The sequence below is a fragment of the Chlamydomonas reinhardtii genome, chromosome 13 (assembly GCF_000002595.2).
Source record: "Chlamydomonas reinhardtii strain CC-503 cw92 mt+ chromosome 13, whole genome shotgun sequence".
NCBI classification, from domain to species: Eukaryota; Viridiplantae; Chlorophyta; class Chlorophyceae; order Chlamydomonadales; family Chlamydomonadaceae; genus Chlamydomonas; species Chlamydomonas reinhardtii.
The window spans coordinates 5,170,216-5,198,191 of NC_057016.1; the positions used below are offsets into that span (position 1 = coordinate 5,170,216).

General features: G+C 60.6%; 5 protein-coding genes across 6 annotated transcripts; 2 read left to right on the forward strand and 3 right to left on the reverse strand.

The window, feature by feature from the left end:
- Positions 1 to 486: 486 nt before the first annotated feature.
- CHLRE_13g607800v5 (uncharacterized protein) lies at positions 487 to 7,424 on the reverse strand. Its single transcript, XM_043069912.1, has 5 exons — positions 6,658 to 7,424; positions 6,068 to 6,334; positions 5,684 to 5,932; positions 5,309 to 5,500; positions 487 to 5,111 (listed from the first exon to the last, which is right to left on the reverse strand). Exons 2-5 carry the CDS (start codon positions 6,263 to 6,265, stop codon positions 1,200 to 1,202), a joined length of 4,551 nt encoding a protein of 1,516 aa, XP_042917887.1. The 5' UTR covers positions 6,266 to 6,334; positions 6,658 to 7,424; the 3' UTR covers positions 487 to 1,199.
- A 2,303-nt stretch (positions 7,425 to 9,727) lies between these two features.
- CHLRE_13g607850v5 (uncharacterized protein) lies at positions 9,728 to 15,764 on the reverse strand. 2 transcript variants are annotated; one of them, XM_043069914.1, is made up of 10 exons: positions 15,336 to 15,764; positions 14,461 to 14,687; positions 14,104 to 14,301; positions 13,850 to 13,942; positions 13,316 to 13,465; positions 12,829 to 12,996; positions 12,456 to 12,533; positions 11,747 to 12,284; positions 10,384 to 11,640; positions 9,728 to 10,210 (listed from the first exon to the last, which is right to left on the reverse strand). In XM_043069914.1, exons 1-9 carry the CDS (start codon positions 15,400 to 15,402, stop codon positions 11,114 to 11,116), a joined length of 2,046 nt encoding a protein of 681 aa, XP_042917889.1. In that variant the 5' UTR covers positions 15,403 to 15,764; the 3' UTR covers positions 9,728 to 10,210; positions 10,384 to 11,113. The 2 variants fall into 2 exon arrangements, with proteins under 2 accessions (XP_042917889.1, XP_042917888.1); XM_043069913.1 differs by having other exon boundaries at positions 14,104 to 14,687.
- Positions 15,765 to 16,168: 404 nt separating this feature from the next.
- Positions 16,169 to 22,314, reverse strand: CHLRE_13g607900v5 (uncharacterized protein). The gene is made up of 13 exons (XM_001699105.3): positions 21,906 to 22,314; positions 21,557 to 21,679; positions 21,219 to 21,375; positions 20,975 to 21,072; positions 20,681 to 20,755; positions 20,327 to 20,557; positions 20,101 to 20,181; positions 19,719 to 19,838; positions 18,538 to 18,636; positions 18,276 to 18,383; positions 18,069 to 18,115; positions 17,789 to 17,851; positions 16,169 to 17,633 (listed from the first exon to the last, which is right to left on the reverse strand). The coding sequence occupies exons 1-13, from the start codon at positions 22,194 to 22,196 to the stop codon at positions 17,486 to 17,488; spliced, it is 1,641 nt and encodes a 546-aa protein (XP_001699157.2). The 5' UTR covers positions 22,197 to 22,314; the 3' UTR covers positions 16,169 to 17,485.
- Positions 22,315 to 22,424: 110 nt separating this feature from the next.
- On the forward strand, positions 22,425 to 24,186 carry CHLRE_13g607950v5 (uncharacterized protein). Its single transcript, XM_001699052.2, has 4 exons — positions 22,425 to 22,569; positions 22,768 to 22,852; positions 22,990 to 23,126; positions 23,243 to 24,186. Exons 1-4 carry the CDS (start codon positions 22,548 to 22,550, stop codon positions 23,269 to 23,271), a joined length of 273 nt encoding a protein of 90 aa, XP_001699104.2. The 5' UTR covers positions 22,425 to 22,547; the 3' UTR covers positions 23,272 to 24,186.
- A 58-nt stretch (positions 24,187 to 24,244) lies between these two features.
- Positions 24,245 to 27,516, forward strand: CHLRE_13g608000v5 (uncharacterized protein). Its single transcript, XM_001699053.2, has 9 exons — positions 24,245 to 24,711; positions 24,967 to 25,081; positions 25,305 to 25,367; positions 25,511 to 25,624; positions 25,896 to 25,970; positions 26,247 to 26,321; positions 26,561 to 26,650; positions 26,815 to 26,878; positions 26,998 to 27,516. The coding sequence occupies exons 1-9, from the start codon at positions 24,491 to 24,493 to the stop codon at positions 27,144 to 27,146; spliced, it is 966 nt and encodes a 321-aa protein (XP_001699105.2). The 5' UTR covers positions 24,245 to 24,490; the 3' UTR covers positions 27,147 to 27,516.
- Positions 27,517 to 27,976: the final 460 nt, after the last annotated feature.

A 27,976-nucleotide genomic window follows, 5' to 3' on the forward strand; every position in this document is an offset into this window, starting at 1 on the left:
CGGCACAGCATGGAGGTGGTGGCGTGGCGCCGCCTTGGCAATGAGACCGGGTCTTGAGCACTGATTGGCTGCTGTCCTGTGGTGCTGATCGCTGCATCCGGGTGTGGAAACAAACATGAGGCTGCATGGAAATGGCGCATGCGCCGAAGAAGCGCCGAAGCAAGCCGATTTAGCTCGAGCCCACTACCGCAGGGCGACGTCTTTACATGATTGTCGATGCCTGGGCTGGGTGCAATTTGTTTCTCAGGACTCAACTATATCATCCATTTGCTGCCTTTGCAACATTCCATCGCCCCCAAACCCACGACCTGTGAAGAAGGGAGGCATTTGATTGAGGCTGCGCTGCGTGGGTGAGAGCCTGGTGGCAGCTTCGGCACTGCATGACTGCGCCCGTGACTGTGCCTTCTGCTTGCTGGCAACTCTCGCTGTGTGTTGTCGTGCCCATTGTGGCGGCTCGGAGGCGCAGTTATGCCGTTACGGGCATCGCCAAGTTGCATGTTACAGCAACATGGGTACCGTACAGTCCCGCGTGCCACTTCTATGCTTCAGTGCGGCCAGGAGGCCGTGGGGGTCCGCGCAAGGATCGGCGCCAACAGCGCCTCAGTAAGGCTCGAGCAATCTTCAACTATCAACCTTATAAGCCAAAGAATGTTCAGAACTATAAGAGCCCGCCGCATGAATCCTGGAATCCCAGCTCAACACAGATGGAAGCGTTGCTTTGTTCGGGTGGCTCTGCATCGCCACATACGCCACGATAACAGCAGGCCCGCCCAAGTTCAACCGGTGCTCACCACGTACACAGCCTCACTCGAAACTCACAACCTGTCTCAACACCTGCGAGGCGTATCGCTAATTTACTTTCAATCAGTACGGCATCCTGCTACACACACACACGTGTAGACGTCCTTCAGCTACGGAGGGCCGCGGCCCAGATCTAATCAATTGTTTGTTCCATGCTGCGGTGTACAAAGACAGCCGAATCACAGCTGCAAGCGTCAACTAGGAGTCCGTTGTGTGCCGATTGCCCATGCCTGCAACCTTTACTAGACGTACGTGGCCTTGCGGGAGTCACGTCAGACCTGCCGTCATGCATGTAAAAAAAGGAATTGGGATTCCACAATCAATCAGGTTTAAAGGATAAGGATACGGACGTCGAGAGAAAGAAAGGTATGCCGGCGGGCCGCGATGCGCCCGCCCCCTCAGAACCGCGGCGTGCTGCTCCCACCGGGCGGCATGGCCATGAGGTTGATGCTGTCAGTGCGACGTGCGGTGCGGGCCACACCACAGCCAGCCAACCCGCCAGCGTTAGCCTCCAGGGGCAATGCCGATGCGGCCGCGTCAGCGCCGGACTTAGTGCTGCCTCCATCACTCGGGCCGCCAGCGTTAGGCAGGCCCGGGCTGAGCAGGGCGTCATGCGCGGCGCCCTTCCACACGCCTGCCGCAGCCGCACGCAGCCCGTCTAGCCGAGCCACTTCCTCGGCCGTGACGCGCACGGAACGAACACCTGCGTGCGGCATCTCCTCCTCCTGTGGTAGCTCACCCTCCTGCTGCTGCTGCTGCTCTTCATGCTGCTCACCCTCGTCGCCCTCCTCGCAAACACGCGAGGGGCGGCGACGGCTGGCTGCACCCACCTCCCCAGAGGTGTACGGCGCCAGGGGCGGTGGCGGCATCAGGTCCTCACCCACTGCCGCCGCGTCAGGTGACAGCACCCGTCGCGAGCGGCGCAATGAGGAGTTGAAACCCGCCGCTGCGCCGCCAGCGGGCGGGGAGCCGCCGGCGCTGGGGCGCTGCCGGCAGGCGGGCGACGGCGCCTCGCTGGGGTCGGACTGAGAGGGAGAGGCGGGCGCCGGCGGGAAGGCGGCCTGGCTCCACGCCTCATCCAGGCGCAGGGAGCCCAGCGGGCCCTGCAGCGAGGTGGACGTAGTCAGTGCGCCCGAGCCGGGTGCGGCCGCGAGCCCCGCCCCCGCGCCTGCCGCCTGCGGGTGCACGCGGTACTGGGAGCTGCGTGCCTCAACCAGCTGACTGCCGCTGCGGTGTAGCACCGTCAGCAGCTTGCGGACCTGGGCGGCAATGGACGCGCTGGGCGACAGCGGCGGCGACGCGCCTGAGGGAGTGGGTGCAGACGCCATGGTCTTCAGTGGCGGATCCACTGGGTCCTGGCCCTGGTCCTGGTGTTCCTGCGCTTGCATTTGGTGCTGGTATTGGTGGGCGGTCTGAGGCAGCTCAACGCCAGGAGACTCCACCGGGTCCTTGGCCGGTGCCGCCACAAACATAGCGAGCGGGTTGTGGCTCATCATGAGGTCCGTCACTGCCGCCTCACTGGCTTTGCGCTTGCGCAACACCACCAGCACAGCCACCACAACCACCACGGTCAGGCCCAGCAGCGCGCCGATGACTCCGCCAGCAATAGCGCCCGCGTTGCTACTGCCACCGCTGCTGCCCTGGCTGCTGCTGCCACCCGTCATTCCCTGGCCCGCCTGCGCCGAGGCAGCGCCGCCCACCGGCTGTGAGGCAGCCGCTGACCCGGCCGCTGCGCCCGAGTCTATGGTGCCCAGCACCTGCTGTCCCGGCGCCCCGCTGGCCGCACTGCCGGCCACCAGGTTGCCGTCCGTGTCCAGCACCGCACAGCTGGTGGCGCCAGACAGACCCAGCGCGGCGGCCCGCTCGGGCAACAGCGAGGAAGTAGAAGTGGTGGTAGAGGCGGCGCCCGCACAGGCGGATGAGTACACGGCGCGGCCCTGGGCCGACAGGTAAGCCGCGTATGTCACCCGCACCTCCGCCCGCACACTGTCGATGCTGGGGGAGGGGATGCACAGCTGCTGCAGCGCGGAGGGGGTAGAGCTACCGTCAGTGCTGCTGCCACCGCCGTCACGCCAGGTGAGCAGGGTACTGTGCACCAGCTGCGACAGGTCCGACCCCGTAACACTCCCGCCGCCGCCCAGGTCGGAGGAGCTGCCGGCGGCGCCCGACAGCAGCCGCAGCGTCACAGCCAGAGCGGTATTGCCGCCGGCAGCCGCCTCGCAGCCCGTGGAAGCGGATGTGCCACTGGTGCCGGCCTGCGCCAGAAGCCGCAGCAGGCGGCGGTGGTGCAGGCCCGTGGCTGTGCTGGCGCTGGCGAGCTTGGCGCTGGCGGCTGTGCTGCTGCAGGACACGGACACGTCCACACCGCCTTGCGCGCCGCCCTCGCTGCCGCCCGCCGCCAAGCCGGTGGCCTGCTGCACCGCCGCCAGCAGCGTCGAGCGCAGGCCGAAGCCCAACTGTGTGCTGCAGGCCAGGGAGGCGGGCAGCCGCAGCGCCGGCACCAGCAGCACCACCGACCGCACCCGCACTCCTGTGGCGCCAGGGAACTGTTCGGCCAGCAGCGAGGAGCGGCCGGTGAGGCCGGAGGCGGCCAGGCTGTAGGAGGTGGTCTTGAAGGAGCTGCCCGTGCCGCCCGTGGCGGCGGCGGTGGCGGTGGGGTCGGGTACCACGTAGTCCCACGACGCCTCCAGAGTGGCGGAGGAGGAGCTGGCGTCAGAGGACAGTAGCTCGGCCGGCACCGAGGACAACAGCGAGGTGCTGCCAGAGGGGGCAGGGCTGGGGCTGGGGCTAGGGGTGGGGCTGGGGCTGGGCGCAGGGGCAGGCGTAATGGTGCCGGGGCTGGGGCTAGGGCTAGGGATGGGGCTGGGGCTGGGCGCAGGGGCAGGCGTAATGGTGCCGGGGCTGGGGCTGGGGCTAGGGCTAGGGCTGGGGCTGGGGCTGGGCGCAGGGGCAGGCGTAATGGTGCCGGGGCTGGGGCTGGGGCTAGGGCCAGGGGTGGGGCTGGGGCTGGGCGCAGGGGCAGGCGTAATGGTGCCGGGGCTGGGGCTAGGGCTAGGGATGGGGCTGGGGCTGGGCGCAGGGGCAGGCGTAATGGTGCCGGGGCTGGGGCTGGGGCTAGGGCCAGGGGTGGGGCTGGGGCTGGGCGCAGGGGCAGGCGTAATGGTGCCGGGGCTGGGGCCAGAGGTAGGCGAAGCAGTAGCGGCAGAGGGGGACGGAGAGAGATCTGGAAACGCCGTTGAAGGTGAATGGGCAGGCTGAGCAGCACTGGAGTCCGCTGACGGCGAGGGTGACTGGCCCACAGCCGGCCCGGGTGATGGCGCCACTGCCGGCTGCGTGATGGGCGGGGCAGGTGCGGGCAGCTGCTGGTTCGGCGCCTCCTGGGCGCTGCCGCTGGCAGTGGGGCTGGGGGACGGCGACATGGCCGCATTAGCCTCAGGGCTCGGTGCAGGGTGGAGGGGCGACGGCGGCAGCGGGGAGGCCGGCGGCGCAGCCGTGTGTACGGCAGCAGCTGGTGACGGGGCCTGCGCATCCGGGGCCGGAGGCGTTGGGACTGACGGCGAGACCGCAGGTGTCATGGCTGGCGTTGGTGTGGGTGGAGTCGGTGACGGCGGCTGGGGCGATGTTATGGACGACACAGGAGACGGAGGTGATGGCGAGGCCCCTGGAGGTGAAGGTGCAGGGGTCGACAGAGCAGGAGGCACAGATGAAGAGGCCGGAGGAGATGGAGGTGGGGGCGATGGTGGTTCAGGCGAGGGCGGATGTGGCGATGGGGGCGTTGGTGACGGTAGTGGCGGCAGGGGCGGCTGCGGTGACGGCGGTGGTGGGTTTGGTGGCTGTGGAGATGGTGGTGAAGGCAGGGGCGGTTGCGGCGATGGTGGTTGAGGGGAAGGCGGCTGAGGAGAAGGCGGCAGCGGCGACGGTGGCTTGGGGTTGGGCGGTGCGGGGCTGGGCGGTGCGGGGCTGGGCGGTGTGGGGCTGGGCGGTGCGGGTGATGGCGGTGGCGGCGGTGGCAGTTCGCTGAGTCCGAAGCGAGGCCTGTACACTGCTGCCAGCTGCGCCACCTCAACCTGGCTGAGTGCCCGGGAGTAGAGCGCCACTACCGCCACGTGGCCGGTAAGGTACTTGGGGCTGGTGCCAGCTGCGTAGAAGAAGTCGCCGCCCACACTGAACGCCTCGGGGCCCACACGGCGTGGTGAGCTGGCCAGCTGCCGGGTGCCGGCACCCGCCACTGCGCCGGCAGTCGCCAGGCACGAGGTCTGGCTGCAGCGGAGGTAGGAAGCCGATGCGGCACCTGCGTTTCGGACCAACACCTGCAGGGCCACAGGACCATCAATTGCAGCTTCAGGCAAGGTTTTAGAGGGGGAACCGTCGAGTAAGGATGGAGTGAACATGGGCAGCGGAGCTGTGTAAAGCTGCAGCAAATACCCAGAGGATGTCCGACATGCGATGCGCCCAGGTTCTTTCCACGCTCCACTTTCTCTGCCCTTGCTACACCCCTTCCACCCACCTCCATGCTCCACTGGCCCATGGGCGGCCGCAGCGCCGAGTCCACGCTGCTCTCACGAATCCCATACCCGTCAGCTGCGGTCCGTGTCACCAGACGTGACGTGGACATGGCCATGCCGCCGCCGTCGCTGCCATCCGAGTAGCCGTCAGGGGGCCCACTGTCACCAGAGCCACCGAGGCCTAGACCCAAGCCCTGCGCCCGGTAGCAGCGATACACAAGGTGACTTGGTGAGGTGCGGCATGAGAAGCCAAAAGCAGAGTTGCAGACACAGCCTTGCTGCCTTCCTGCGCTCGTGGGGATCAAACATTCCTGTGCCGGGCCGCCCACACCGACCGGCTCCACAAGCCGCGCCCCCAGCCAACCCATTTTACGCACCACGCCCAGTAGCCACTGCTCTGCAGAGCTGTCCACGCCATCGGCCAGGCGCCCGATCCACACGGCTGTGAAGGGCGCGGCGGGGTCGGAGCTCCATGCGGACCAGGGCAACTCTGAGACCAGGCCTGCAAATGTGCGCCCATTGAAGTAGATTGCGGGGCCGCTGGTGCTTGAGCCAGCCGGCTGCTGGTCCAGACGTGCGCTTCCATTGAACACGAGCAGGTTGAAGCTACGTCGGACGTCAGCATCCTGCGGGGCACAGGTCAGCAGTGGTGGCCAGGTCAGCACGTGGCCAGTTGTGAAAGCGCTTGGTGCTACATGTCAGGCGGCGCTTCAGGGAGTACCGTACAGCGCCTTGCCAGGTAGGCTGCATGTGTTGCTCACCTGCCAAAGCTGGACACCGCCACTGAAGTCGATGACGCTGCCTAATGCTGCAGCATCGAAGAGAGCAGCGTCGGGTTGCAGCCCAGCCGGAAGCTCCACTTCCACCGCCTGACGCCGCCTCTCCGGGTCCTGCGCCGAGGACACAGTGGGCTGGCACTGCGCCAACTGCAGTGCCAGCGTTCCAAACAGTACGCCCATCAACACGCCAATCCATGGCGCCATTGGTGGTGCCGCAGCGGGGGCTTCCACTCGTTTCAGTCGAGGGTTCTGCAGGAGCCATGAACCGTGTCAGTCAGTTGCCCTTCACATTCAGAGCCGGTAGAAATGTGCCGCCTGCGGCTTACAGTATACTAGAAACCCCATGGTTGGCACTCGTCAGCCAGTGCTGTGTCAAGCAGCCTGCCGCATTGTGCATGTGCCGGTAGCGCGCCCACCCTCGCTGTGCACACACCGACTTGGCAGAAGACTTCACCAATATTTCAACCTTACTGCGTTAGCTATGTGAAGCCTAACAGTCGACAAGGCATAGCGTGGCTGGGGGCCTGTGGCAACGACATGCAGTCTGCCCTAAAGCTGGCACATGTACTGACCTTTCAGCCGGTGACATTTGCAGTAAATATAGTGGTACTGTGTCGCGCCAAGAGGAAATCCAAGGGCACCGGTGCCCTGTAGCTGGCAAAGCTCACGCGGCGCCGTGTTTGACTTGAACTGTAATCAGAAGGTATCTAAGCGTTGATGAAAATTGTCTTGTAGAAGAACTGCCCAAAAGGAGCTTGCGCGGTCGTGAGCGCTGCAGCGCGGTTAGTCGCGGTCAAAAAGGCAGGGGCATGTACGCACGCAGCGCTTATTATATCTCATCACAGGAGGTATTTGTATAGGGCTATTGAAGACAGGCAAGGTGCGCTCAACAACAGGGAGCGATTGGCGGGCGGTTGCCATGGGGAGTCCAAAGACGACCGGCCAAGCTTCCAGGGATGCCAAGTCTAAGCATACATATAAGCAACTATCGAGATAACAACGGTCCTCGTATACAACGCCACCTCCTGGTTGTCAATGCAGGTCTGGAATGGCACCAGCACCATTTCGACAGCGCAAACTTATACTACAGCATACTCAGCTCAGAGAGAGGAAGGCCTGCTGACCGGAGCAGCGGAGACCGACGCTGGTCGCGGCTTCTTGGAGCATGCAGTTGTGTGTGTGGGGGGGGGAGTGGGCTCGAACCGGTATGATATCATACGGGTACGGTGTGCCCCCGCTTGTCGGGCTGTCCCTTCATTTGTAATCCGCATCCGATATCATACACCACATTGTTCCGGTCCAAATCTCTATTGCACCAAACTGTCTTGGTCCCGATCTGGAGATGGATGCTCATCGGCACTGAATGGCCCTCAGGCCCAAGCTATTTAAAAGTTGGCCGAGGCCCCGACACCCCATCCCGGATTGCTAGTCGCCGAAGAAGAACAACAGTTTGTGTGCGAGTGCCAAACATGCACGTGCCACCTGGCCCGGGCTGCTTTGTTTTAGGGCGCATCCCTGCTGTGTTTACGTTTTAGAGAACCCTTTGAAACAGTTGCAACTGTGGTGGCTAGGTCGGGCTAGGTGACGGAGGGTGACGGGAAGGGGGGGGGTTAGAAAGCTCAAGTTCTTACCCCATGCTCAATATTACAGAGCTTTAGGAGAGCATTATGCACGTGCTTTTAGTGTTTTAAGGGGGTGTCTGGTGAGGATTCTAGGCCGCCAAAATTGGGGGGTCGTCGTCCCTGGGGGTCCACCACGGTCGTCCCCTCAAGGGGGGTCCCGGGGGATTTCGGGGCATGGGGTCTGGCACTTTGTTTCCTACCCCCCCCCCCCCCCCGTGACGGGTACGGTATCAAATCTTTCTGTGAGCGTGGGGAGTCAAGCATGGGAGTCAAGGGTGACCTGCTTCAAACCTTTTCACAACAATTTATGAGCTTGCCCCACCCTTCAATCAATGCCTGTATCTTGTAGATGCCGTGAGGCCCGCGGCACCTACCCAGCGTACCGTAGATGACCTCTTCTACAGCATCTACGCACGGCATCTACGCCTTGCCATGTTACTTGGGCAGGCCCCCCAAAACCTCAAACACGTCCAAAGCGCCCTCAAATCTGCGCCCAAAACGTATACGCTGGCAAACAAATACCTTATTACGCCTTTCCATCAGTCAGGTCGTGGATTAAGGGAGTGATGGGGCAGGGGGGGTTACGAACTAAACCTCCAGACCCCATGTCCCAAAACCTCCCGACCCCCCCTCCGGACCGACCGACCGACCCCCACCACCGTGCAACCCCTCAAAAACCCCTCAAAACCCTTTGGTATTTAGCCAGGTCGGTGTCAATCGACTGCTCTCGGCGAGCTCTACAATTGTATACCTCCGGTTCAGCTGGAGGCACAACTTGACTGGCAGCCATGCCACACATGTCTATGTGTCCATTGGCCAACCACCGACCATTCTGTCAGAGTACCGGGGCGTGCGCTTAAGCTTACAATTGCGCTGTACATATGATGCTTGGGATTGTGTGCCGGAAGAGATGGGTCGGCTTTCTCCCGGGATCATGTGAAGAATCCCGGGATTCATGTCACGCTCGATTCATGTCACGCTCGATGGCCGGAAGACCCACACCAAGCCTTGGCCGTTACAAGTTAGCATCAGTTCGCATAGTCTCATAATTTTGCAATTACTACCCTGATTGAAACTCTGAAAGTGGATTTGGAGTCCTCTCGTCAAGCTCTTTCGTTTTAGAACATGGGGCCTTTCCCAGTCGAAACTACACCCCCCCCCCCCATGGATGGGGTGAGCAAGGGTGAGGGGGTTCAGTCCCCATTACCCATTACCAGGGGGCTCTAGGTGGGCGCTGGTTTACATGGCTTCCCCCAGGGGTTCGGGGTGTCCAACTCGGCGGTTAGCTGTCGGTTGCCACCGACATTTGGTCCCGACCCCCCCTGGAAGTGCTCCTTCCACCTGCCGCTACGCTGCCCAAGCCCGCCCGACTACCTATGGTGATGTACCACAGCTCGCATATGCGGCTGCAGTTTCTCCTTGCAGCACGACTGTTTCCTTACGGGATTGGTTCAAAGTTAACCCCCTGGAAGTGGGCAGGCTGAGCCCGCAGTGCGCAGGGCGAATACCTATGACAACCTAACCGCCGAGTTGGACAGTTGGACACCCCGAACCCCTAGCTTCCCCCGTCAGCAAACTACCAGCCTGCCGGCAAGTCAGCGATGTCTTGGCCACGTAGCTCCGGCGTTGTACCAGCCACGCAATCTTGCCTATTGGTTGCAAACTGATGGTGGGGTCTGGGAATATATGGCACACTACGGTACGGGGCTACGCCAACCTGCCCCTTACCCCGTGCCCTTACTCTGGTGGAGCTCTTATTATAAGAGCAAGCCTACTACAAGAGTAGGTCGTCGGCGTTGTACGTGGCACGCCCCTGGGGTCTAGGGCAGATATCGCTTGCGACTCGCGTCAGCAAGCCGCTCTTGTAACTAATGCAGTCTGCCCCCTACCCTGTCCTATCGCACCCGGCTTCCCCAATCCCCCATGTGGTGGGCTGCCCCCGCTGGCCCCGGCGTGTACCTGTAGGCCTCCTGTAGCATGTCGATGCTGATGTCGGGTGGCTGTACCGGTAATGACAAGTGTTCCCCGGTCACCGAAGAGGGGCTGAGCCCCTCCACAGTCTGAGGCCGAACAACCTCATCGCCCGGACATAGCCGGGGTCGGTTCGTACAGGCACATAGCCAAACCAGGTGCCTAGCAATCGCGATGCCACAGCAGAGCCAACCGCAGCCAGACGCAGCACACTTGTCATGCCGCACTTGTCATGCCGCTACGGATGCCCTGCCAGCCCCACCGCTGACCGCTACCTAGGCACCAGCCGGCTCCTCAGCCTGCGCACTTGCGCCGCTTCTTGGGCGGCGCTGCGCTCTCCTCCTCCACGTGGCCTTTCCCGCCCCCTCCGCTACCAAGATGCGCGCACGCGCCCCCGCCCGCTGCTGCTGCTGCCACCGCCGCTGCCGCCGCTGCTGCCGCCGCCAATCTGCAGCGATGCAGGTCGCTTGTGCCCCAGCAGCATCTCCACCAGCGCGTGCCGGATGTTAGTTGCGGAGTTTACGTCACGTCCCTGCACCGTCGGGAGGGTAGAGTGAGTGGCGGCATGTACCGGTGACAATGTCATTATGGGTGGAGATGGCGTGGTCGTGAAGCGTATTGCCGCAGGCGGAGGCACGCACGCCCAGTCTGCGCAGCAGCATAGGAAGGTCGGCTCGTATCGTGCCAGCAAAACCCCAGGCTGACCTCATAGGGCTTCGTGGTATGGTTGGTGGAGCCGGGGGCCGAAGCGAGAGCTACCGTCCACTGCAATGCACACGCCCGTTGCAGTGTTGTCCCCAGTATCGACGATGCTTCAATGACTAACAATGCGAAGTACAAGTTGACAAGGGGATGGCAGCTGCCAACGGACACAATTGCCCATCAAGCCACCAACGCCATGCCTCCTACAACCTGCAAGCTAGCCTGAGCCACCGACGGATTGCTACCATGGCAATCAGCAGGGTACCATCAACACGCAATGCCTGTGCAGCACGCCGCATAGCGGTCGTACCCTGCATTGCTAAGTCTTTCCTATCTGCTGCGGTGCATATCTGCCTGCCTCGCCTTTCCACCAATTGCAAGATGCACCGATGGGCGCGCCTATTTCTAGCCGCGATGGCGGCATGTGTGAAACCCCACACGCAAAAAGACAGCAGTCCTCTAACGAACCAGGCTCCCACTACGCACAGTAACAGCCTCGCAAAACAAATGAACATGTATGAGCCCAACAGTCTGGGCAGCAGGCCAGGTCTCAAGCAAGGTCCCCATGCGCAATAACTAACATATCGACAGCGCATCCTTGCACGTGTACCATCTCGACCACTGTCTACTGGCAAGTGCCACGTTGGAGCCCGCCATCGATATCTAAAGCAATGACCCCCTTCTCGCCCACATCTTTCTTCCAATGCGGGGTGCTGCAAGCAAAGCGCGCAACTCACCAAAATCCCATTCCTTGCCCTGTAAGCCCAGACAGGTCAAACGGGCCATGCTGAGCTGCTGCCGCAGCCGCAGCCGCAAACTGCTGCTGCGCGGCCTCCTGGGCCGCGGCAGCTGCTGCGGCCGCGTCCTGCTGCTGCTGCTGCTGCTGCTGCTGCTGCTGCTGCTGCTGTTGCTGTTGATGGGAATGCGCGTGCGCGTGTGGGTGGGGCGCATACTGGTGGTGCTGGTGCGGGTGCCCCTGCCCCCTTGGCCCTACTGATTGCAGCTCACCCGAGCTCGCGCCACTGCCACCTGCCATTCCGCCTCCTCCACCGCCACCCGAAAGCTCTGCCGAGCGCTGGAACTGCTGCAGCGCTGCCGCAATGCCAGCGGCGGTGCTAGCAGCGCCTGGCGGCGGCGTAGGCGTGCCGGGTGGATGTGCCCCGCCTGCTGCCGCCGCGGCTGCAGCTGCAGCCGCCAACAAGTTCCGGGAGGCAAGGTGGCCGCTGTGCTGTTGTAGGAGAGCTGTGATGGCGTCCGCAACTGCAGATGAGGGGACACATCAGGAATTCAAACGAAAGTCACAACGGTATTAAGGCACTTCTGCCAACGCAAGGAGCTGTGTCAGCGCATATCTAGACATCCATACCTTGAAGAGCAGTTGGAGAACTGGTGTCCGGTCCAACACCCCCCAGCGCAGCTGCCATTGCGGCTGCTGCAGCTGCTGCTGCCGCGCCGCTGGGGGCCCCGGCCTGCTGCTGCTGCTGCTGTTGCTGTTGCTGTTGCTGCGCTGGGCTGACGCTGCTGGGCGCTGCCGGCGATGCGGCGGCCAGTTTCACCATTGCCGCCACTCCCACGGGCGTCAGCGGCAGCGGGGGCGGGCTCCCCACGGATCCGCCCTGGTGGCCATGGTGCGGCCCCAGATGTTGTCCGCCCAGGGGTGTAAGCATAGAGCTCGAGTGGCCCGCTGGGCCCAGCGCCAGCGGCGGCGCACCGCCTCCAGAGCTGCCCCCGGACCCACCTCCTGCACCGCCGCCTATGCTGCCACCCATGGAGCCAGCCACACTGCGGTTTCCCTCCATAGCCCGCTTCACGGTGAGCGCCTTGCTGCCCACCCGCCGCATGTGCAGGTTCTTGATCAGCAGATCGGCACTGCTCTCCTCGCTGTATTCACAGAAGGCGTAGCCCTGCAGCAGGAGGGGGAACATGCGCAAGTCGGAAACAACGGAATATACTGTTAAGCCTAGCTATGGTCTCTGTATGCAGGCCGGCTTCACTATGCGGAGCGGCAGTGCCGCATCAGCAAAGAAAGATGTCTCAGTCCTGCATAGATACTTTGAAGGGCCTTGCTCTCTTACCTTGGACTTGCCGGTGGACTTGTCCATCACCAGGTTGAAGCTTTTGAGGGTGCCGTACGGTGCAAGCAGCTCCTTCACCTGGTAGTATGACGAGTGAGGCGAAACATATTCAAGAGAAGTTTAGAAAATGATTCAAGCGAAGATGCTACTTGAGGTGAAGACTGCGGAATACAGAAGACAAGGATGCACCTCATTGATGGGCTGGAAACGATAACCATGTGCCCCCTTATGCACCCCTCGCACGCCTGAGCCATTTGGGGGGACGTATGCATGCGGGGTTCCAACAGGATTTGCCGAACCCCCAACAGTCAGATGAGGATGCTGCCCGAGCTGCACATCCCCTGAGCCATTCCGTAACCCCTCCTCCGCTCACCATGTCCTCGCTCCACTCGCACGGCAGGCCGCCCACGAACAGCTTGTGCGGCGAGTTCTCCACCACTGTGCGGCAGATCTCTAGCTGGGACAGGTCGATGGTGGGGTCGGGGCTGGTGGGGCCAAGCATCATGGCGGTGGCCACGTCGTAGTTGCTGGGCCGCCGCACCTGTGCAGCGGGTAGACGTACAGGCAAGACGGGAGGGAATAAATAACAAGGGATGCCGAAGTGTCGGGGGGAGGTGTTGCAGGCAGGAAAGTAAGCACCATGTGGAAAGGCCAGGAACGTAAGCACCATGTGGAAAGGCTAGTAGCACACATGGCGTCCGAATGAAAGGGCTGTTGTGACGCATGACGTGCCGGAGTAAAACGACTTGCCAGTACAAGACCACATTCCCAGGATAAAACCAAGAACGACAATTTGGTAAACTCCAACACAACACCATACACCGTGCTCGCCCAAATGCATGCCTTGCCCCGCTGCCTACCTTGAGGTAAGCGTTCCTGAAAGCCACGCCGTCAAACGCCATGGCGTTGGACGCCTCCTCCACACTGCGCAGCTCTATGAACGCGTAGTGCTTGTCGGGCGGGCCAGGCGGCAGACCAGGGGGCGGCATGCCGCCTCCCGCGCCGGGGGCCTGCTGGGCACCCAACAATGTGGGGGCGGCATCTGTCAGCACAAGGGCTTCCTCGTCATCAAGGGCAGCCGTTGCAGACAAGCGCTTCCGCTTGCGCTGCGCCGCAACTGCAGCCCCGTGCTCCTGCTCGCAATCAACTGCGGCTGGCCCATTTCCTGCATCCACCAAGCCTGGACAGGCTGGAGCCGCTAGCTGCTGCTGCAACTGCGGCGGTCGGGGTGGCCGCAAGAACAAGGGAGCCCGCGGCCTCCGGCTACCCCCATGAACGGCTGTGGGCGCGCGCAGCGGGGCTTGCTGCTTGGGGACCGCTGCTTGACACGTCTCCGCACCGCCACCACTGCCCGTCACGACACCGCTGCTGACGCCTCCGCCGTCTGAGCTCACCGACTTGAGCTTGCAGGACAGGATGGCGTTACCAGGCGCCGCGTTGGCGCCGGTGCGCACCATGAGACCGTGCAAAAACGCCTTCAAGTCCTCCTGCACGCAGTCGTACACGGCGCGCACATACACTGCATTTAACACGCTGCCAGGAATGCAGTTCCCGGGTGTATGTGGCCTTCATAGCGCATGCGTATTGCCGCACATCTTAACCGCATACACGCCCCGGCCCATGCGCATTCACGACATCGCTGCCGTACCTCTGACGTGTGCGGCGGCAGGTTCCCCACGTAAAGCCGTTTGTAGTTGTTGATGGCGGATGGGTTGGCGGCCTGCACCTTGGCGTGCACGCCCGTCAGCCAGGACCGGAAGTGGCCCAGCTTCTTCTGCAGCACCAGGATCTGCGCATCCCGCTGCCGCAGCTCGTCCCACAGCTGCTGGGACGGCTGTGCCTCGCCCTGCTGGCCCGCGTGAGATTGGGCCGGTGGCGGCGGAGGGGGTGGGACCAGGTGCGGTGGCGGGGCACCACGCACGGCACCTGATGTGCCCGCCACACCTCCCCCTATCCCATACAGCAGCAAACCCGGCGAGGCAGAACTGCTCAAGTAGGTCCTGACCTGTGGTGGCTCAGCCGCCTCCGCAGGTGCACCGCTCGGCACCGACACACCGCTGCCGCCGCTCATGCGCTCACACAATCCGGCTTCACCAGCGGCGACAGCACCTGACGCGGCATCCTGGCGCGGGCTGCGAACCGCTGACTCCACTCCCTGCTCTGTCGCCGCTGGGCTGCGCAGCTCTGCGGCGTCGTGCGCGGCTAGGTGAGGAGCGCCGCTCAGCAACGCTCCTGCGGAACGGCGAGGGGGAGACAGGAGTGCATTGGACCTTCAGAGACTTCAAACATTAGCTCGACCAAACAACCCAGGCGCCCGCAACATCCCGCACCGCAACTGGAGTCACAGCCCGCACCCACGCGCCAGTCCTGAAGGTGTTCAGGCGCGCTCTTGTACGCGTCAATGTTTGTTAGAGCGCTCACAATCGACCCTTATTGCACGCCGCGAGAGGGACGAGCACATGGACCTGCTGACGTTTGTCGCAAACGAGCCGAAACGGCCCTCTGGCGCCCACACAGCCATATCACATAGCATATCGACCATCGCCACCGGCAACGGGCTGCATCGAGGCCACGAACTGCTTTCCGTCGAGTGGGCCGATAAAGGCCCCCGGGGTTCACAAACGGGCGCCAGATTTGCCACAACGATACAAACGTTCCATATGACTTGTCTGCCGCTGCACCAAAGGCGGACGCTGCCTATGCGGTGCGCCAGCCAAAGGCGTTCGCGGGGCCCCTCAGCGCCCAGACACGCCCGCTGCACGGCTAAGCCCTAGAACTATCTATCAAGATGACGCATGATATATCGTGTCGGTCACTTGCTTCGATGGATGCCCCAGCCAGGAACCTCGTCGAACGCCATCGCCCTCCCGGTTGGCTCACCTGTGGGTGATAAGCTTTCTGGCAAGTGCTCACTAGCCTCCGAAATGTTGGCTAAGTTCCCCTGCATGGCGTGTCTTCATTTGGTGCGGGCTATTGGTTGCTGGAAAAGCAGTCTCTATTAGTCCACGCGGGCGCAAATTTGGGGGCGTGGCGGAGATTTAAATGCCACCAGCCCCCGCGAGTATACAAGCATGGCGTGTCGCGGAGCCATAGACGTGAATTCGCCGCAGAAGTACGGCATAGTGCAATTTTTGCGCCTGTTGGCCAATTGCGCGTGCGGCTTGACAAAACTTGCTTGGAGCCTTCACATGAGGTTGTTCAAAACATCCTCGCGTCGAACATCCTCGCGTTGCCGCCCGCCAGGCTGGGTCGATGATATCGTCGACTTGAGGCTTTCAGGCTGCGGGCGACAGCAAGGAGACCGTGCATTGCTTAGCATGTAAGGTTATGCTCTTGATCTGACAGCCGGAAAAACCGGGGCGCCCGCCTCTGTGCTAAAGTTGAGGCATGCGCAGAGGTTGGGAGGCCAGAGACAAGGGTCGCCCAGCACAGTCCAATCAGGTTGCCCGGCACAGTCCAATCAGGTATGTGGACGCTGAGACGGACTCACGCAAACAAGCATGCTGGCGGTCCGTTTCGCAGCGGGCATGTCGCTGGACTAGCCATGCTGCTTTGCTGGGTAGAAGTACCCTGAAGTACGCGCGCTGCTGGAGGGATGAGAAGGATGAAAGTAGGAGAGCGGGACCGTTGCTGACACTGCCCCTGCCCCAATCCAGGGGTGGCTGGTTGCCCTGCTCCAATTCCAGCACAACAGCAGGACCAGGCTGCCCGACAAAACGATGTCATTACTCGCCAGCGCGTGCTTTCCCATGGGGGCGGTTGATGCAGGCACAGCCAACCAGGCGTCATCGACTCGCGCCGCTGTTCCAGCAGACAAACCCTGCCAAACACACAGCACAGGCCCCCGGCTGGCTTCTCAGCCCACGAGCCGGCGCCGCTTCTGGCGGCTCTGCGCTCTCCTACTCCGCGCGGACTTGCGCTTTGAATCCAACAGACTAGCTTGTGCTCACGCTTTCTGTTCTGCTGAGCCAGCCTCCAGGCCTCTCCAACGTGACCGTGCTCGCTGGCATTCTTGGCTTCGCATGGTTCGTCTTAAAAGCATTCTCAATAGCTTAATGTCGAAACTCCAGGCCAGATCCACTTACCACACTGCCGCTGCAGCGATGCTGCCTGACATGCTTGCTTGCCCGCCTTCCCTCGTGTGCTATTCTGAAGCACTCCTCAAGCACTCTCCCTACGCAGACCATCTCGGCCATTAACGTCCTCACTACCATTCTCGCACTCGGACAACCATACACATGCGACGTGTTTCCATGTTTAAGTTATTTATCGCGCGCAGCGATCTGGGGGGGGGGAGCTCGTACGTTGTTAGCTGCTCATGTCCACACAGAACCACACACGCGACACGAAACCCTAGGCTACGCATTCGTTCCCACCACACTCGTCATTAACACACTGCCGGTGGAAGGCAGAGCGGGCAGAAAGAAGCGACACTATGGGGCTACGCCAACCTGCCCTGTTCCATCGAAACCACACACCTGCTGGCCTCGACCGAAGTGCTTGCGCCGCTTACTCAACCGGCTCCATGCACATCTCCTCCCCTGCGTCGCCTCTCGCGCACCCGCCAGCCGCCTACTGGCGATGACCTAGGCTGGGACAAGTGTTCCCCGGGAAAAGGGGCTGAGCCCCTCCACAGTCTGAGGCCGAACAACCTCATCGCCCGGACATAGCCAGGGTCGGTTTCCACAGGCAAATAGCAAAACCAGGTGCCTAGCAATCGCGATGCCACAGCAGAGCCAACCGCAGCCAGACGCAGCACAGTTTTTAACAGCCGCACTACTCGTCATGCCGCTACGCATGCCCTGCCAGCCCCACCGCGGACCGCTACCTAGACACCAGCCGGCTCCTCAGCCTGCGCACTTGCGCCGCTTCTTGGGCGGCGCTGCGCTCTCCTCCTCCACGTGGCCTTTCCCGCCCCCTCCGCTACCAAGATGCGCGCACGCGCCCCCGCGGCTGCCGCCGCCGCCGCCGCTGCCCTGCACCCACGCCATCAACCCCATATGCGCTGACGTCCTGATACCGATAGTGGGTTAACGCTGCAGCGCCAGCGCGCCCACTGCAAACACCGGCCCAAGGATAACAGCCAGGGCCACCAGTGTGGCTGTCCGTGCATTGGCCTCGTCCTGCTGCCGCTCCTCCTCACTCGCCACATAAACCTTGCGGCGGTCGGCAGCGCCCCTGTGTGTAGCACAGTAGCATCCAGAACAGGACGCTAACACGCATGCACGAATCGCGGGCATGCACATATGTTCTGCACAAATCGATTGTCCTTGCCTGGGCACCAACGGCTAGCTTAGCGCTCCCACCCACCCCCATACACCGCCCAATCCCACCTGAAGTACTTGTCGTACTCCTCCTTCTTGACCGCGTATGAGAACTTGTCCGCCTTCATGAAGCTGCAGTGCGGCAGCAGGTGGGAGGGTATCCGCGGGGCTGTGAAGTTGCTGGGTAATCCGATTAGCCCTCCCATGAATTGCCCATTAATACGCACGCTAGAGCACACATACGGCTACGGCACGTCGCGTTTGTGCTCTCTTGCCCGCTGTACACAGAGATGCACAATACGTTGACATGCAATCCCCAGAATTAGCAAAGACCCCTTCTCCAACTCACTCCATTGCTTCGAATGAGAAAAGCATCTGCTTGGCCTTCTTGGACACCTGCAACGGCGCAAAGCGAAACCTAATACATACAACCGGGAATGCAGGGATGCGGGAATGTTACGCTTCTCATATCCATCAGCAGCTGTGACAAGGGGTAAGCACATCTTGACCTGCAGCCTCGTGCAATCCGCGTCCTCGGTGCCCAAAACCCACGTACCTGGGCTACTCCATGGGTGGCGATGGACTTGTACAGCTTCTGCGCCGCCTCGTGGTTGCCCACACTGTCTAGCACAATGGCCTTCTGGAGAGTGGCCAGGCCGCCGTACTGCACATGGCAAAAATGGGTGCCAGGGTGGCAGGCCAGCCGGCCGCACACGCGTAAGCTGGTCAGGATTCGGGCCCAGGACTTACTGTGCACTGATTTGCAGATATACCCACATACGAGGCAAGCGCGATGCATCTGTACCCCTGACCCTCACCTTGGTCTTGACGGGCACCAGCGCAATGGCCTTCTCGAACTTGTCGTACGCGGCCTTGAGCTTGCCGTCCGCAAAGAACTCCATACCCTCTTCGTAAACCTGTGCATGTGCGAGCGGCAACAAGATAGGAACGCTGGCTACCGCAACGTGATGAGGTTCAGCAGGGTCTATCGAGACTGTACTCGTTCCTTAGTTTGCCTGCTGGGCTGTCCTAAAGCCTACTTTGCTGCACGAGCGCGGGTAGCCAGTGCATGATGACAAGTGCAAGGGACACACCATCATTGTTCGGGGGAACAGGAAATGCGTGTTGCCCAGTATACCGGTAGCATGGGATAGCATGTGACTCATTGCAGCAAGTTGTATTAATACGCGTACATTGAATTCGTGGTCACGTACTGTGCAGCCTTGGCGCCACTATGCGTGCAACATGTGTGCCGCGGCCGCGTACGCCTTGGTGGGTAAGGCTGAGACCCTCGCCCCGGCGTTTGCTTTCCGATGCGTGCACCGTGACGTGCGCCTGGTGTCGCCCGCCCAACGCAGTCCGGTACAGCTTCAATTTGTCCTGGTCACTAACCCATGGTGCTCATCTAGCAGCAAGGCATAACCACATAAGCTACTAGGGAGGTATAGGCATGCAGGTACACGGAGAGGTATCGAGTCCTTCAATGGGGCGGCATCTACACGGAATGGCTATGTCTAGTTAGTGCCCAGCCAGCCCGAGGATTATGCGGGCAAGGAAAAGGGTGATTCTGGGGCTGTGTGCAAATGTGTACAAGGAAGAAAACACGCAGGGCCGTGTATGCCGTAATTAGAAACGCTGTGTAATAGGAAGGAAAGCCCAGAAGGAAAGGTTGACAATGTGTGTGGGTACGGCAGGTACACGCCAGGCACTTGTTGCGCCTTGACCGTCCGCTTGCCATTTATCATGCTCGCGGGTATGTTTCTACTCTCAACACAAGCATATGCGTGCAAGCCACTCAAGCTTCGAAGCCACCCCGCTTAGACTGTGGACTGTAAAGTTTCTTGCACATGCTGTGCACCGCGTCAAACCCTATTACCAACGTATTCCGTCCGCCCGCGCACAACACCAACAACAATCTGCCCCGGATGTTTAGCGCCCCGCTCTTGTATGAACCGTGTCGCCAATCAAGGCATCCAGTCCCGACGCAGGCCGTTCCCACCTTGGCTGCCTTCTCCTCGTCCTCCGGGTCCACCTCCAGACCCGCCTTGAACTTGTAGGCGGCCAGGGCGGCCGCATAACTGCGCTCCCGCTCTGCCTTCTGCTTGGGCGTTTCCAGCTCCTGCGGTGCGTGTAATCCAGCCCGTTATTCCCAGCTGAGCATGAAGCGTGTACCGGGCTAATGCAGCCATAATAGAACCATTGTACGCGTTTCTTAGTAAGGAACGCGTACAATTGGGCGCATGCGGCGTGTGCACACGCCTGTGTGCTGCGTATGTGGTGCAACCGCTTGCAAACGCGATAAACTGGCAAAAGTACAATGGCCGTCGAATGACCCGGACTGACGCTTACGGTGTGCGCCAGTGCAGCAGACCTTCCCGCACCTGGCCAGGCTTGAGGTTGCGGCCACCGCCGTAGGCCTCACTAATGTCCTTCGGGCGGGGAAACATTCCCCACGTCGACACCTGAGACAATGTGTCATAGCAGTAATGAAATGCGAGTGCGACTCCATGCGTGTGCTCTCTGAGAGCACATACAATACTGTTCACGAGGCATTCCGCGCCCGTCGTCACAGTTGATATCTACAAGTGCGCATACACCCGCACCCACCTTGGGCTTGTATACGTCCTCCTCGCCTCCAGAGGCCGAGTCTTCCACGAGGACTCCTGCGGCCGCCGCCGCCGCAGCTGTCGCGGCCGCAGCCTCTGCCTCGGCCCGCGCGCGCGCTTCCTCTTCAGCCCGTGTCACAGCTGCCTCCGCCTCCGCGATACGCCGTGCCTCCTCGGCCTTCGCCTCCGCCTCCGCCTGGGCCTCTGGGCCGGCCATCATGCCCGCCCCAGGCTGCAATTGGGGCGACCGTTGGGGTCAGCATACTTAAATTCCATATGATTGCCGTTGTAACCACTGCCTGTGGTACAATCCACCCATCACATGCCTCGTCCCAAATTGTGCCCTGTGCCTCACCATGCTAACGCGGACCGCCACGTTGGGCCCCGGGTTATAGGTGAGGTCGCGAGTGATGATCTCGCCGCCCAGAGCCTGTTATGGGCAGGGCGTACAGGTTGCAGAGGAGACACATGGCACCAAGGCCGTCAGGACACATGGGTGGTCATCGGAGCAGTCTTTGGTTCGGCGGGGATTATCCTTGTTCGGCCGCTGAGTAGGTGGCGGAGGCGCAGCGCTAGCCTTGCCCATCGGCCCAAACCAGTATGTATTCCACTCTGTTAACGCAGCGTACATCAATTAGTAAACCCTCACCCGAAGTCGTGCCTCCTTGGCTGCCGTGAACTCCTCCATGCGCAGCTCGGAGCTTATGGCGCCGCCCTCACCATCCTCGGCCCCGTCACTGGAAGCACCTGCGCAGATGCCCATACGCACCAGGAGCGGCCATGCCAGTGCGCATGCACAGTGAAACGATATCGTGCAACTAGCACCGCAATCAGGCAAGCTACGGGCGATGTACTGTGAACGCGTCCGCGGATACTGACTCGGGCACACGTACCCTGTGGCCGTTCTGCAAGCACTCCTGCCAGTGAGTCCGCCGCGCGAGTAGCAGACCCCGCACCCGACCTCATGGGGCTATTCAAGAGCATTTGCATGTAGTCTTTGCTGTCGGTGTCCGCCATGAAGCGGGCCTCCCTCTCCGCACGCGCCGCGGCCTGTCCTCAGCCGGCAAGGAGGGAATGCTGTCACCAAGCACCGGCTGCATTCTAACATGCTACCCGAAACGGCAACGCATCCACGTCTTCACAAAAAGCAAACAAACTACTGAGTGACTATCGTACTTGATGACGTCCCCGTCACCCAGAAGTTCACCAAGCGGCGGCCCTGCCCGCGTACCTCTGAAGCTTCGTCCTCTTGGGGAGCCGTGCCGCCATATGATACCGGCCCGCTTGGGACCCCACCGCCGCGTTCAGCAGCCACAGGAGCATCCAAGAATGCAGCCATGGCGCCCCAGTCAACCTGTGCACACGTACCCATTGCATCAGTCGGGTAGTGTGGGTTTGAAAGGGTGAGCAGCACCATACCGCCGCCATACTGTGGATGGCTCACAGGAGAGCGCACTCCCATCGCGGTTATTACTGGCACCTTTCAACCAGCGTCGCACAGCATCCCTTTGTAGCAGAACTCTTCAGAAACGGCATCGGGTTATGAGTCTTATGACACCAAGTACATTGTGTGTGCCCACCTTGACAGGGCCAACTTGAGGCAATGGCGCCGCGCGCGGAGAGGCACCTGGCTGGCTTGCCGCAACATCCCCTTCACCGGATCCACTGTCCTTATACTTCTTTGCCCGAGCAATGCGGGCAAGGATGGCGTCCTTGGATGGGGCGGCTGGTGCCGCCGCGGCGGGCTCTGTAGTGGTTGCAGTGGTACTGGACGCGGGCCCCTCCTGGGAGCTACGCAGTGCTGCGCCAGGCCGCCGTGCACGGCCTCTGTGACAGCATAGCCAGCCTGAGTGCTTGGACCAGTGAAGCATCGGCTGCCCACAGCGCTTGAAACAGAGCGTGGATTGGAAGAGTGGATGTGACACAAGGCGACAACGATTTTTGTGGTCGAATACACAGCTGAAACTGTAAACCAGCAAGTGGCGAGTTTACCTCAAGAATACAGTAAGCATGGTCTGGATAGCTTCACCGCTGCAGCCGATGCAGCAGTGAGCCCCTGCATCGGTGCGACCTTGTCAGGCCCTACTGCTATCAGTTATTCATACTGTAATACAGTCCTAGAGCCATATTTACAGACGAACATCTTTCACGGAAAGCTTGTGAAGGAACCAACTCCGAACGCTTCTCCTGGTCGAACACGGGCTCCCGCGGGGGCCCATAAGATGCCTTACATCAGCCGAACAGGTGAGAGAAGGGTAGACAGGCCGTGCCGCTGGGGACAGGGTGTCACCATCTGCAATGCTTCCTTTCCCTGAGCTCTTGAGGACTCGCGGGCGACGTGGTCAAAAACAATCTCGCAAACCCAAGCGTGTGGGCTTCACATGATGCGGACTACTCACCACCCACCCACGCACTGTCCCGCCTGCTCCCGGACTTCTCCAGGCACGGTGCAGGAGCGCCGCTCGCCATGGCGGCTCAGCATCGTCGTTGAGTTCTTCATGGGTGTTTGGGGAGCCATTTCCACATTGTAAGTCTCGAGGGAAAGGGCAGGGGTGGCACATACCGCGCTGCGCCATACCCACGCTGGTCTTGGGGGAACAGGGCGTCAGCAGATTATGGATTCCTCACGACCACGTCGCCTGTACTCCCATGGTGTGTGCACAGCTTCATGACCATGGTGTCGCCTCAAGCGCATGAGGCGTACCTGAAGCAGCAGGTGAAAAAGAAAGACCCACCTCGCACTACGGGAGGACCCCGTATCGCCGGGCTAGACAACATCGGCGGTGGCGGCGGCAGTCACTGTGAGTAATTGTGCAGTTGATTGTCCGCTGCAGGTATTGCTGCAAAATTGCAACATTTCATGCAGGCAGGTGCCACAAGACGTGACCATGTTGCCGTGTGCAATTCCGACATGCAGTGACGCCGGGGTGCGCTGGAGGCGGCTGAGGCTAAAGTGCGCCTGCTGAGCACTGCTTGCGGAGCCTCTTTCGTGAAAAGCGCGTCCGTATGGTTAGATAGCAGTGCTCTGGAGCAGGTCTGGTGCATGGTTGGATGATCGGGTATGTGCATATCATGCGGGCAACACACTCGCTTTCTAGGTTGCTGATGGAGCCAACCTTGCTGAAGTGTAGTGTGTGCATGCAGAGAGTGCACAGCAGGATAGCCTTCTGGCGGAATGCTGCGCTGCTTCATCACATGTAGTGCGTGGTAACCGCGGGATACGGCGTCCAGCCCCGATTTGTCAAGTTTGGTCGTGGCGTTCTGGCATACATTGTTTGCACTCTGTGAAGCGCTTTCGGCCCCAAAGGTTCATCACCTAAGGAACTGCAAGTGCATGGATGCCAGAAGGACTGCGCCAATGGCTTTCGTTTATGACGGTCCTGGCTAGAATGCTTGGCTTGGACCCGAGCTACAGAAAGCTGCAGCTTGATATTGGACTGGTGGCAGGTGCAGGAGGGTAAGGGCTTAGACCACAAGGTGTGTGAGTAGCAGATGGAGCGCGGACTAATCTAGGTGATTTAGGGCGCGGTGGAGGGTGAGGTGGTTGGCGCTTCGGTTCTCGGGTCTGACTTTTTGCAGGTGGCATATTCAATAGCACTTGCAGGTATGAGAGCTAGACGGCCCGTATCAGGCATCTGCCGTGCGGGTTGCAATGTGGAGATGTACATGCAGGCAGCAGGCAGCAAGTAGCGGAGTCAAGGCTGTGTGATACACGCAGGGTACGTGCAAGGCACGGGAGCGTGCTGCCAGAGGGACCTAGCAGATCAACAATTGGAACCAAACTGGCAGGTTTTGGTTTGATTGTGCAAGAGTTTGCGCGCTGCAACGCGGCAACAGTCGGGGTAAATCGCTTCGCCGCACATGCATCGCGCTCTTCATGACAACTTCTGCAGACCTTGTAAGACCTTGACGTGCTATTAGAATACAGCTGCTCGTAATATCTGGGATCTTGTGGAGAGGCCAGCTCGGGTCGGTTGGAGACGACATCATGTCGCCCCGGAGCTGCTTGAGCGCTTCGCCCACCAGCTCTGTCGCTACTCGCACTACATTCACATCTACCTGTATTCCTCGTCCCCGAGCGGCGGGAGTCCAAGTCTCGGCGCAACTGAACATTTCGCGTCGCAGCGCTAGCGCCGCTGCTATCGCTAGCGTTGCACCGCTGGGGATGACCTTTCCTGGATCAATCGACGGTGGTGCCGCACGCGGCTCTGTCGCAGCTGCTGCAACCAGCTCTCTGGCGGGAGCAGTGGCGGGGTCGCCGTCCAATCTGGACCTACTGGTGGTGGGGCCGGGTGTGTTGGGCAGCGTCCTGGGCCGCGACTGGCTGGCGTCTGTGCAGGGCGGCACAGCCACCGGCCTCACCAACACGGATCGCAGCCACGAGCGGTAAGGGGACTCGTGCGCGGGGTGTGGCGTGTGGGTGTCGCCTGGGTGCGGCAAGGCAGGCAAAAATGCGGCAGCGCAGATGGAAGCAATGGATTAACACGAGCACAAGTGGGCCATGTTCATGACTGTATACGTCTTGAAGCCAAGCGATGTTCCGATCACGGTAACTGTTTGCCGACGGCCCACATTATGGTATTACAGTTTGCGTGCGCCTTGTCAGACTCCGCATCACTTCATGCCTCCGGTCTTGTACAGGCTGCGCGCCATGGGGCTGACGCCGGCCACACGTTCCACCCTACCGCCCAACAAGAAATACAGCTTCGTGGCCTTCGCCGCGCCGCCCTCAGGCAGTGAGGATTACGTTGCTGATGTGAGCACGAGAGGCACTGGGCAAGGCAGGATCAGTACCAGCTTCGGCGCAAAGGGGTTCGCACGTCTGAATGGAGCCAGGCATTACTGTCGCTTGTTAATCTGTACGCAAGGGGTGAGACTTGCAGGGCTTAGGTGCAGTTATATCCCAACAACACAGCACTCCGCCATGCCTGCAGCCATAGCAACCACCAAATCCCGTATGTACTTCCACGCCCCACCAGATCAAGTCGGCTCTGGCATTGTGGGACGGCAGTGGCTCATTCATCTTCACGTCGTCCATGTCGGTAAGCACGTGGATCGACTGGGGTGGGTTGTTTAGGGGGTGGGTGCAACGCTGTCGGCATGTTGCACAAACGCTTGGCGAGCGCCATGCCTTTCCAAGCCAAAGCAATACCTAATATTGTTCTGGCCTGCTGGACCAATACAGGTGTGCGCAGTGGACGACGGTGGCTCCGCTACCGACGAGCACTGCCCGCTGGTGCCCGTGGGCGCGGGGCCCTCCACTGACAAGCTGCGCGGGGCGGAGGAGGCTGTCCTGGCGGTGAGGGGGCGAGGCGAGGTTGTATCGGGGCGGTTGTGGTTCAACATCGTAAGGGTGCAACGAACTGGTTGTGTGGCATACTGCGTACGACTATGGTACTGCTATTTGCGTGCGTTTAATACTCGAGGCTTACTCAGCTGCGAGACGCCATCCTTTTGTAATGAATGACTTTCCCGCATACACACGTGGGCAGCTCCAGGGGCACCCCTTGGCAACCTAATGCCGCTAACTACCGTTTGAACATCATGCCCGCTGACTGACTGGTGTGCAGGCCGGTGGCAACGTGCTACGCCTGGTGGGTCTGTACCACAAGTTTCGCGGCGCACACACCTTCTTTATCAAACAGGTGTGGCAATGGCGGAGGCGGGAGGGGGAGACACAGCCGCCCATACGCGACAGAGGGATTAAGTCACAGGGGGGGGGGTAGCCATCTGGGGACTACCGTAATAAACACGCTAGGTATGACAGGTGGGAGGAGGGTAGTTCATTCCAATCCCAAAGGGGGGCAATGACTGCAGTTAGTGGTTTAGACCGTACACAGTCGCTTGCTACTGTCGTATCGTGGCTACATGGTTTCATGTCTTTTGGTCCAGCCTGTGCCATATATGCATGCTTCACACAGGGCACTGTGGCCCGGCCAGGGGGCTATGTGGTGAACCTGCTGCACTACGAGGACGCTGCGGCACTGGCTGCAGCGGTAAGTCCGTGAGGGCAAGATGAGGGGGCGCGGCAATCTTGGACAGGCGGACAGATATCGGATGTCCCAGCAGGAGCATGTAGCACCTGTGAACCAGGCAGGATCTGCCCTGCTGAACACATGCTTTTGCACCCCACACCGAGTTTGGCATGTACCTCTCCTATACGAGTATCCATCCCCCCCCGGCTTGCAAGGACACCTCCCATGACTCCTAAGGACACGCTAACTGTAATACACAGATCCTGCGTGGTGATGGCTCTGGGCCCTTCCGAGGCCGTGCGTTCCTGGGCACTGATGGCCACCCAGTAACGTTTGAGGACATGGTGGAGGTGGGTCAGGAAGATAGCTGGGTTTGCGTTGGGGAGGTGAGGGGATAGCACTTATAACTGTGTTTCACAACACTTGTATGATAAACCAGAAACACAGTCAGCAGTTGTATGAAGAATGGACATGTTGTGCGCAAGTTAATGCCTGCATCCTTCCCCCTGTACAGTACTGCTTTGCTGGTGGTGCCTTTGAGCGCGTACCAGTGTCGTTCACCGGCACCTTCCCTGACGGTGAGCAGTCTCGGCAAGCGGATTAAGCGTGGTGATGCGACAGGAGTTGGGCTTGAAATGAGCGTGTTACGTATGTTTTCCGCCTTTGATTCCGTCTGCGCCAACCCCACTCACCTCAGGTGGCAAGACCGGTCGGGGCAAGCGTGTAGACAACAGCGGAACAAGCCAGGCGCTAGGTGGCTGGAAGCCCAAGTACGAGTCATTCCAGTCCTTTATGGCTGCTGGCGGGGCTGACTACTACAACACTTCGGGGCTAAAGTGGAACTAAAGTGGGAGTGTAAGCCAGGTGCACACGATGGGTGAACTGTTAGACTTGCGACAAGCGTGTGGGCTTGAGGCAATGCCACACGACTGCAGTGGTGTTGGCACAAGACAGGAGCACGGAAATCGTGGGAGTGCAGGGGGCAGACTTGGTGTCAGCAGTAGCAGCCACAGAGGTTATGTCGAAGGGGCTGCTAGCGAACTGAAGATAGAGGGCTTCATTAGTTGCGCAACTGTGGCACAGGCAGGCCAGGCAGAAGGCATGACTGGTGCTAGGGTGGCTGAGAGCACGTTGGGAACAACCGTTCCCTGGCTTCGCAACCTTCCCCTGGCTTGACGTGCAGTCACGAAGGGCACTGTAAGCACGTTTGAGTGTGTGATGGGACAGGGTTCAGGCAGGTTGGCGAGGTCCCATAGGGTGCAGCTGACGCCCATACCCAAAGCAGACAGCAAAAGCACGTTTGAGTGACATTGCTTTGCGCTTGGCTTGCAGGTCTGCATTGGGCCCCCTTCTGATACGGTAGTACAGCGTTACAGCCCCCACCAGCAAGCTGTTTGTCATTGACAGATTGATTGAAGGCATCCATAATTGTCACCTTTGCTGCATCCCTACAGAACAAAATGTTCGGTAGACACCTAAGCATGTACTGGAATGGTACAAGGGGGCTAGCGCAGTGCCCGTATCTTCCATCTACGCTGTAGAAATTTGCCCCGGGGCCAGCGTGGAATGCACAAGCAGGTACAAGTAGGCAGTTAGGCATGATAGGTCCTCACATCACTGGCCTGCTGGGCGCATGTTTGTATCATTCTTGTCAGGTGATTGTATCTCTCTCGTAC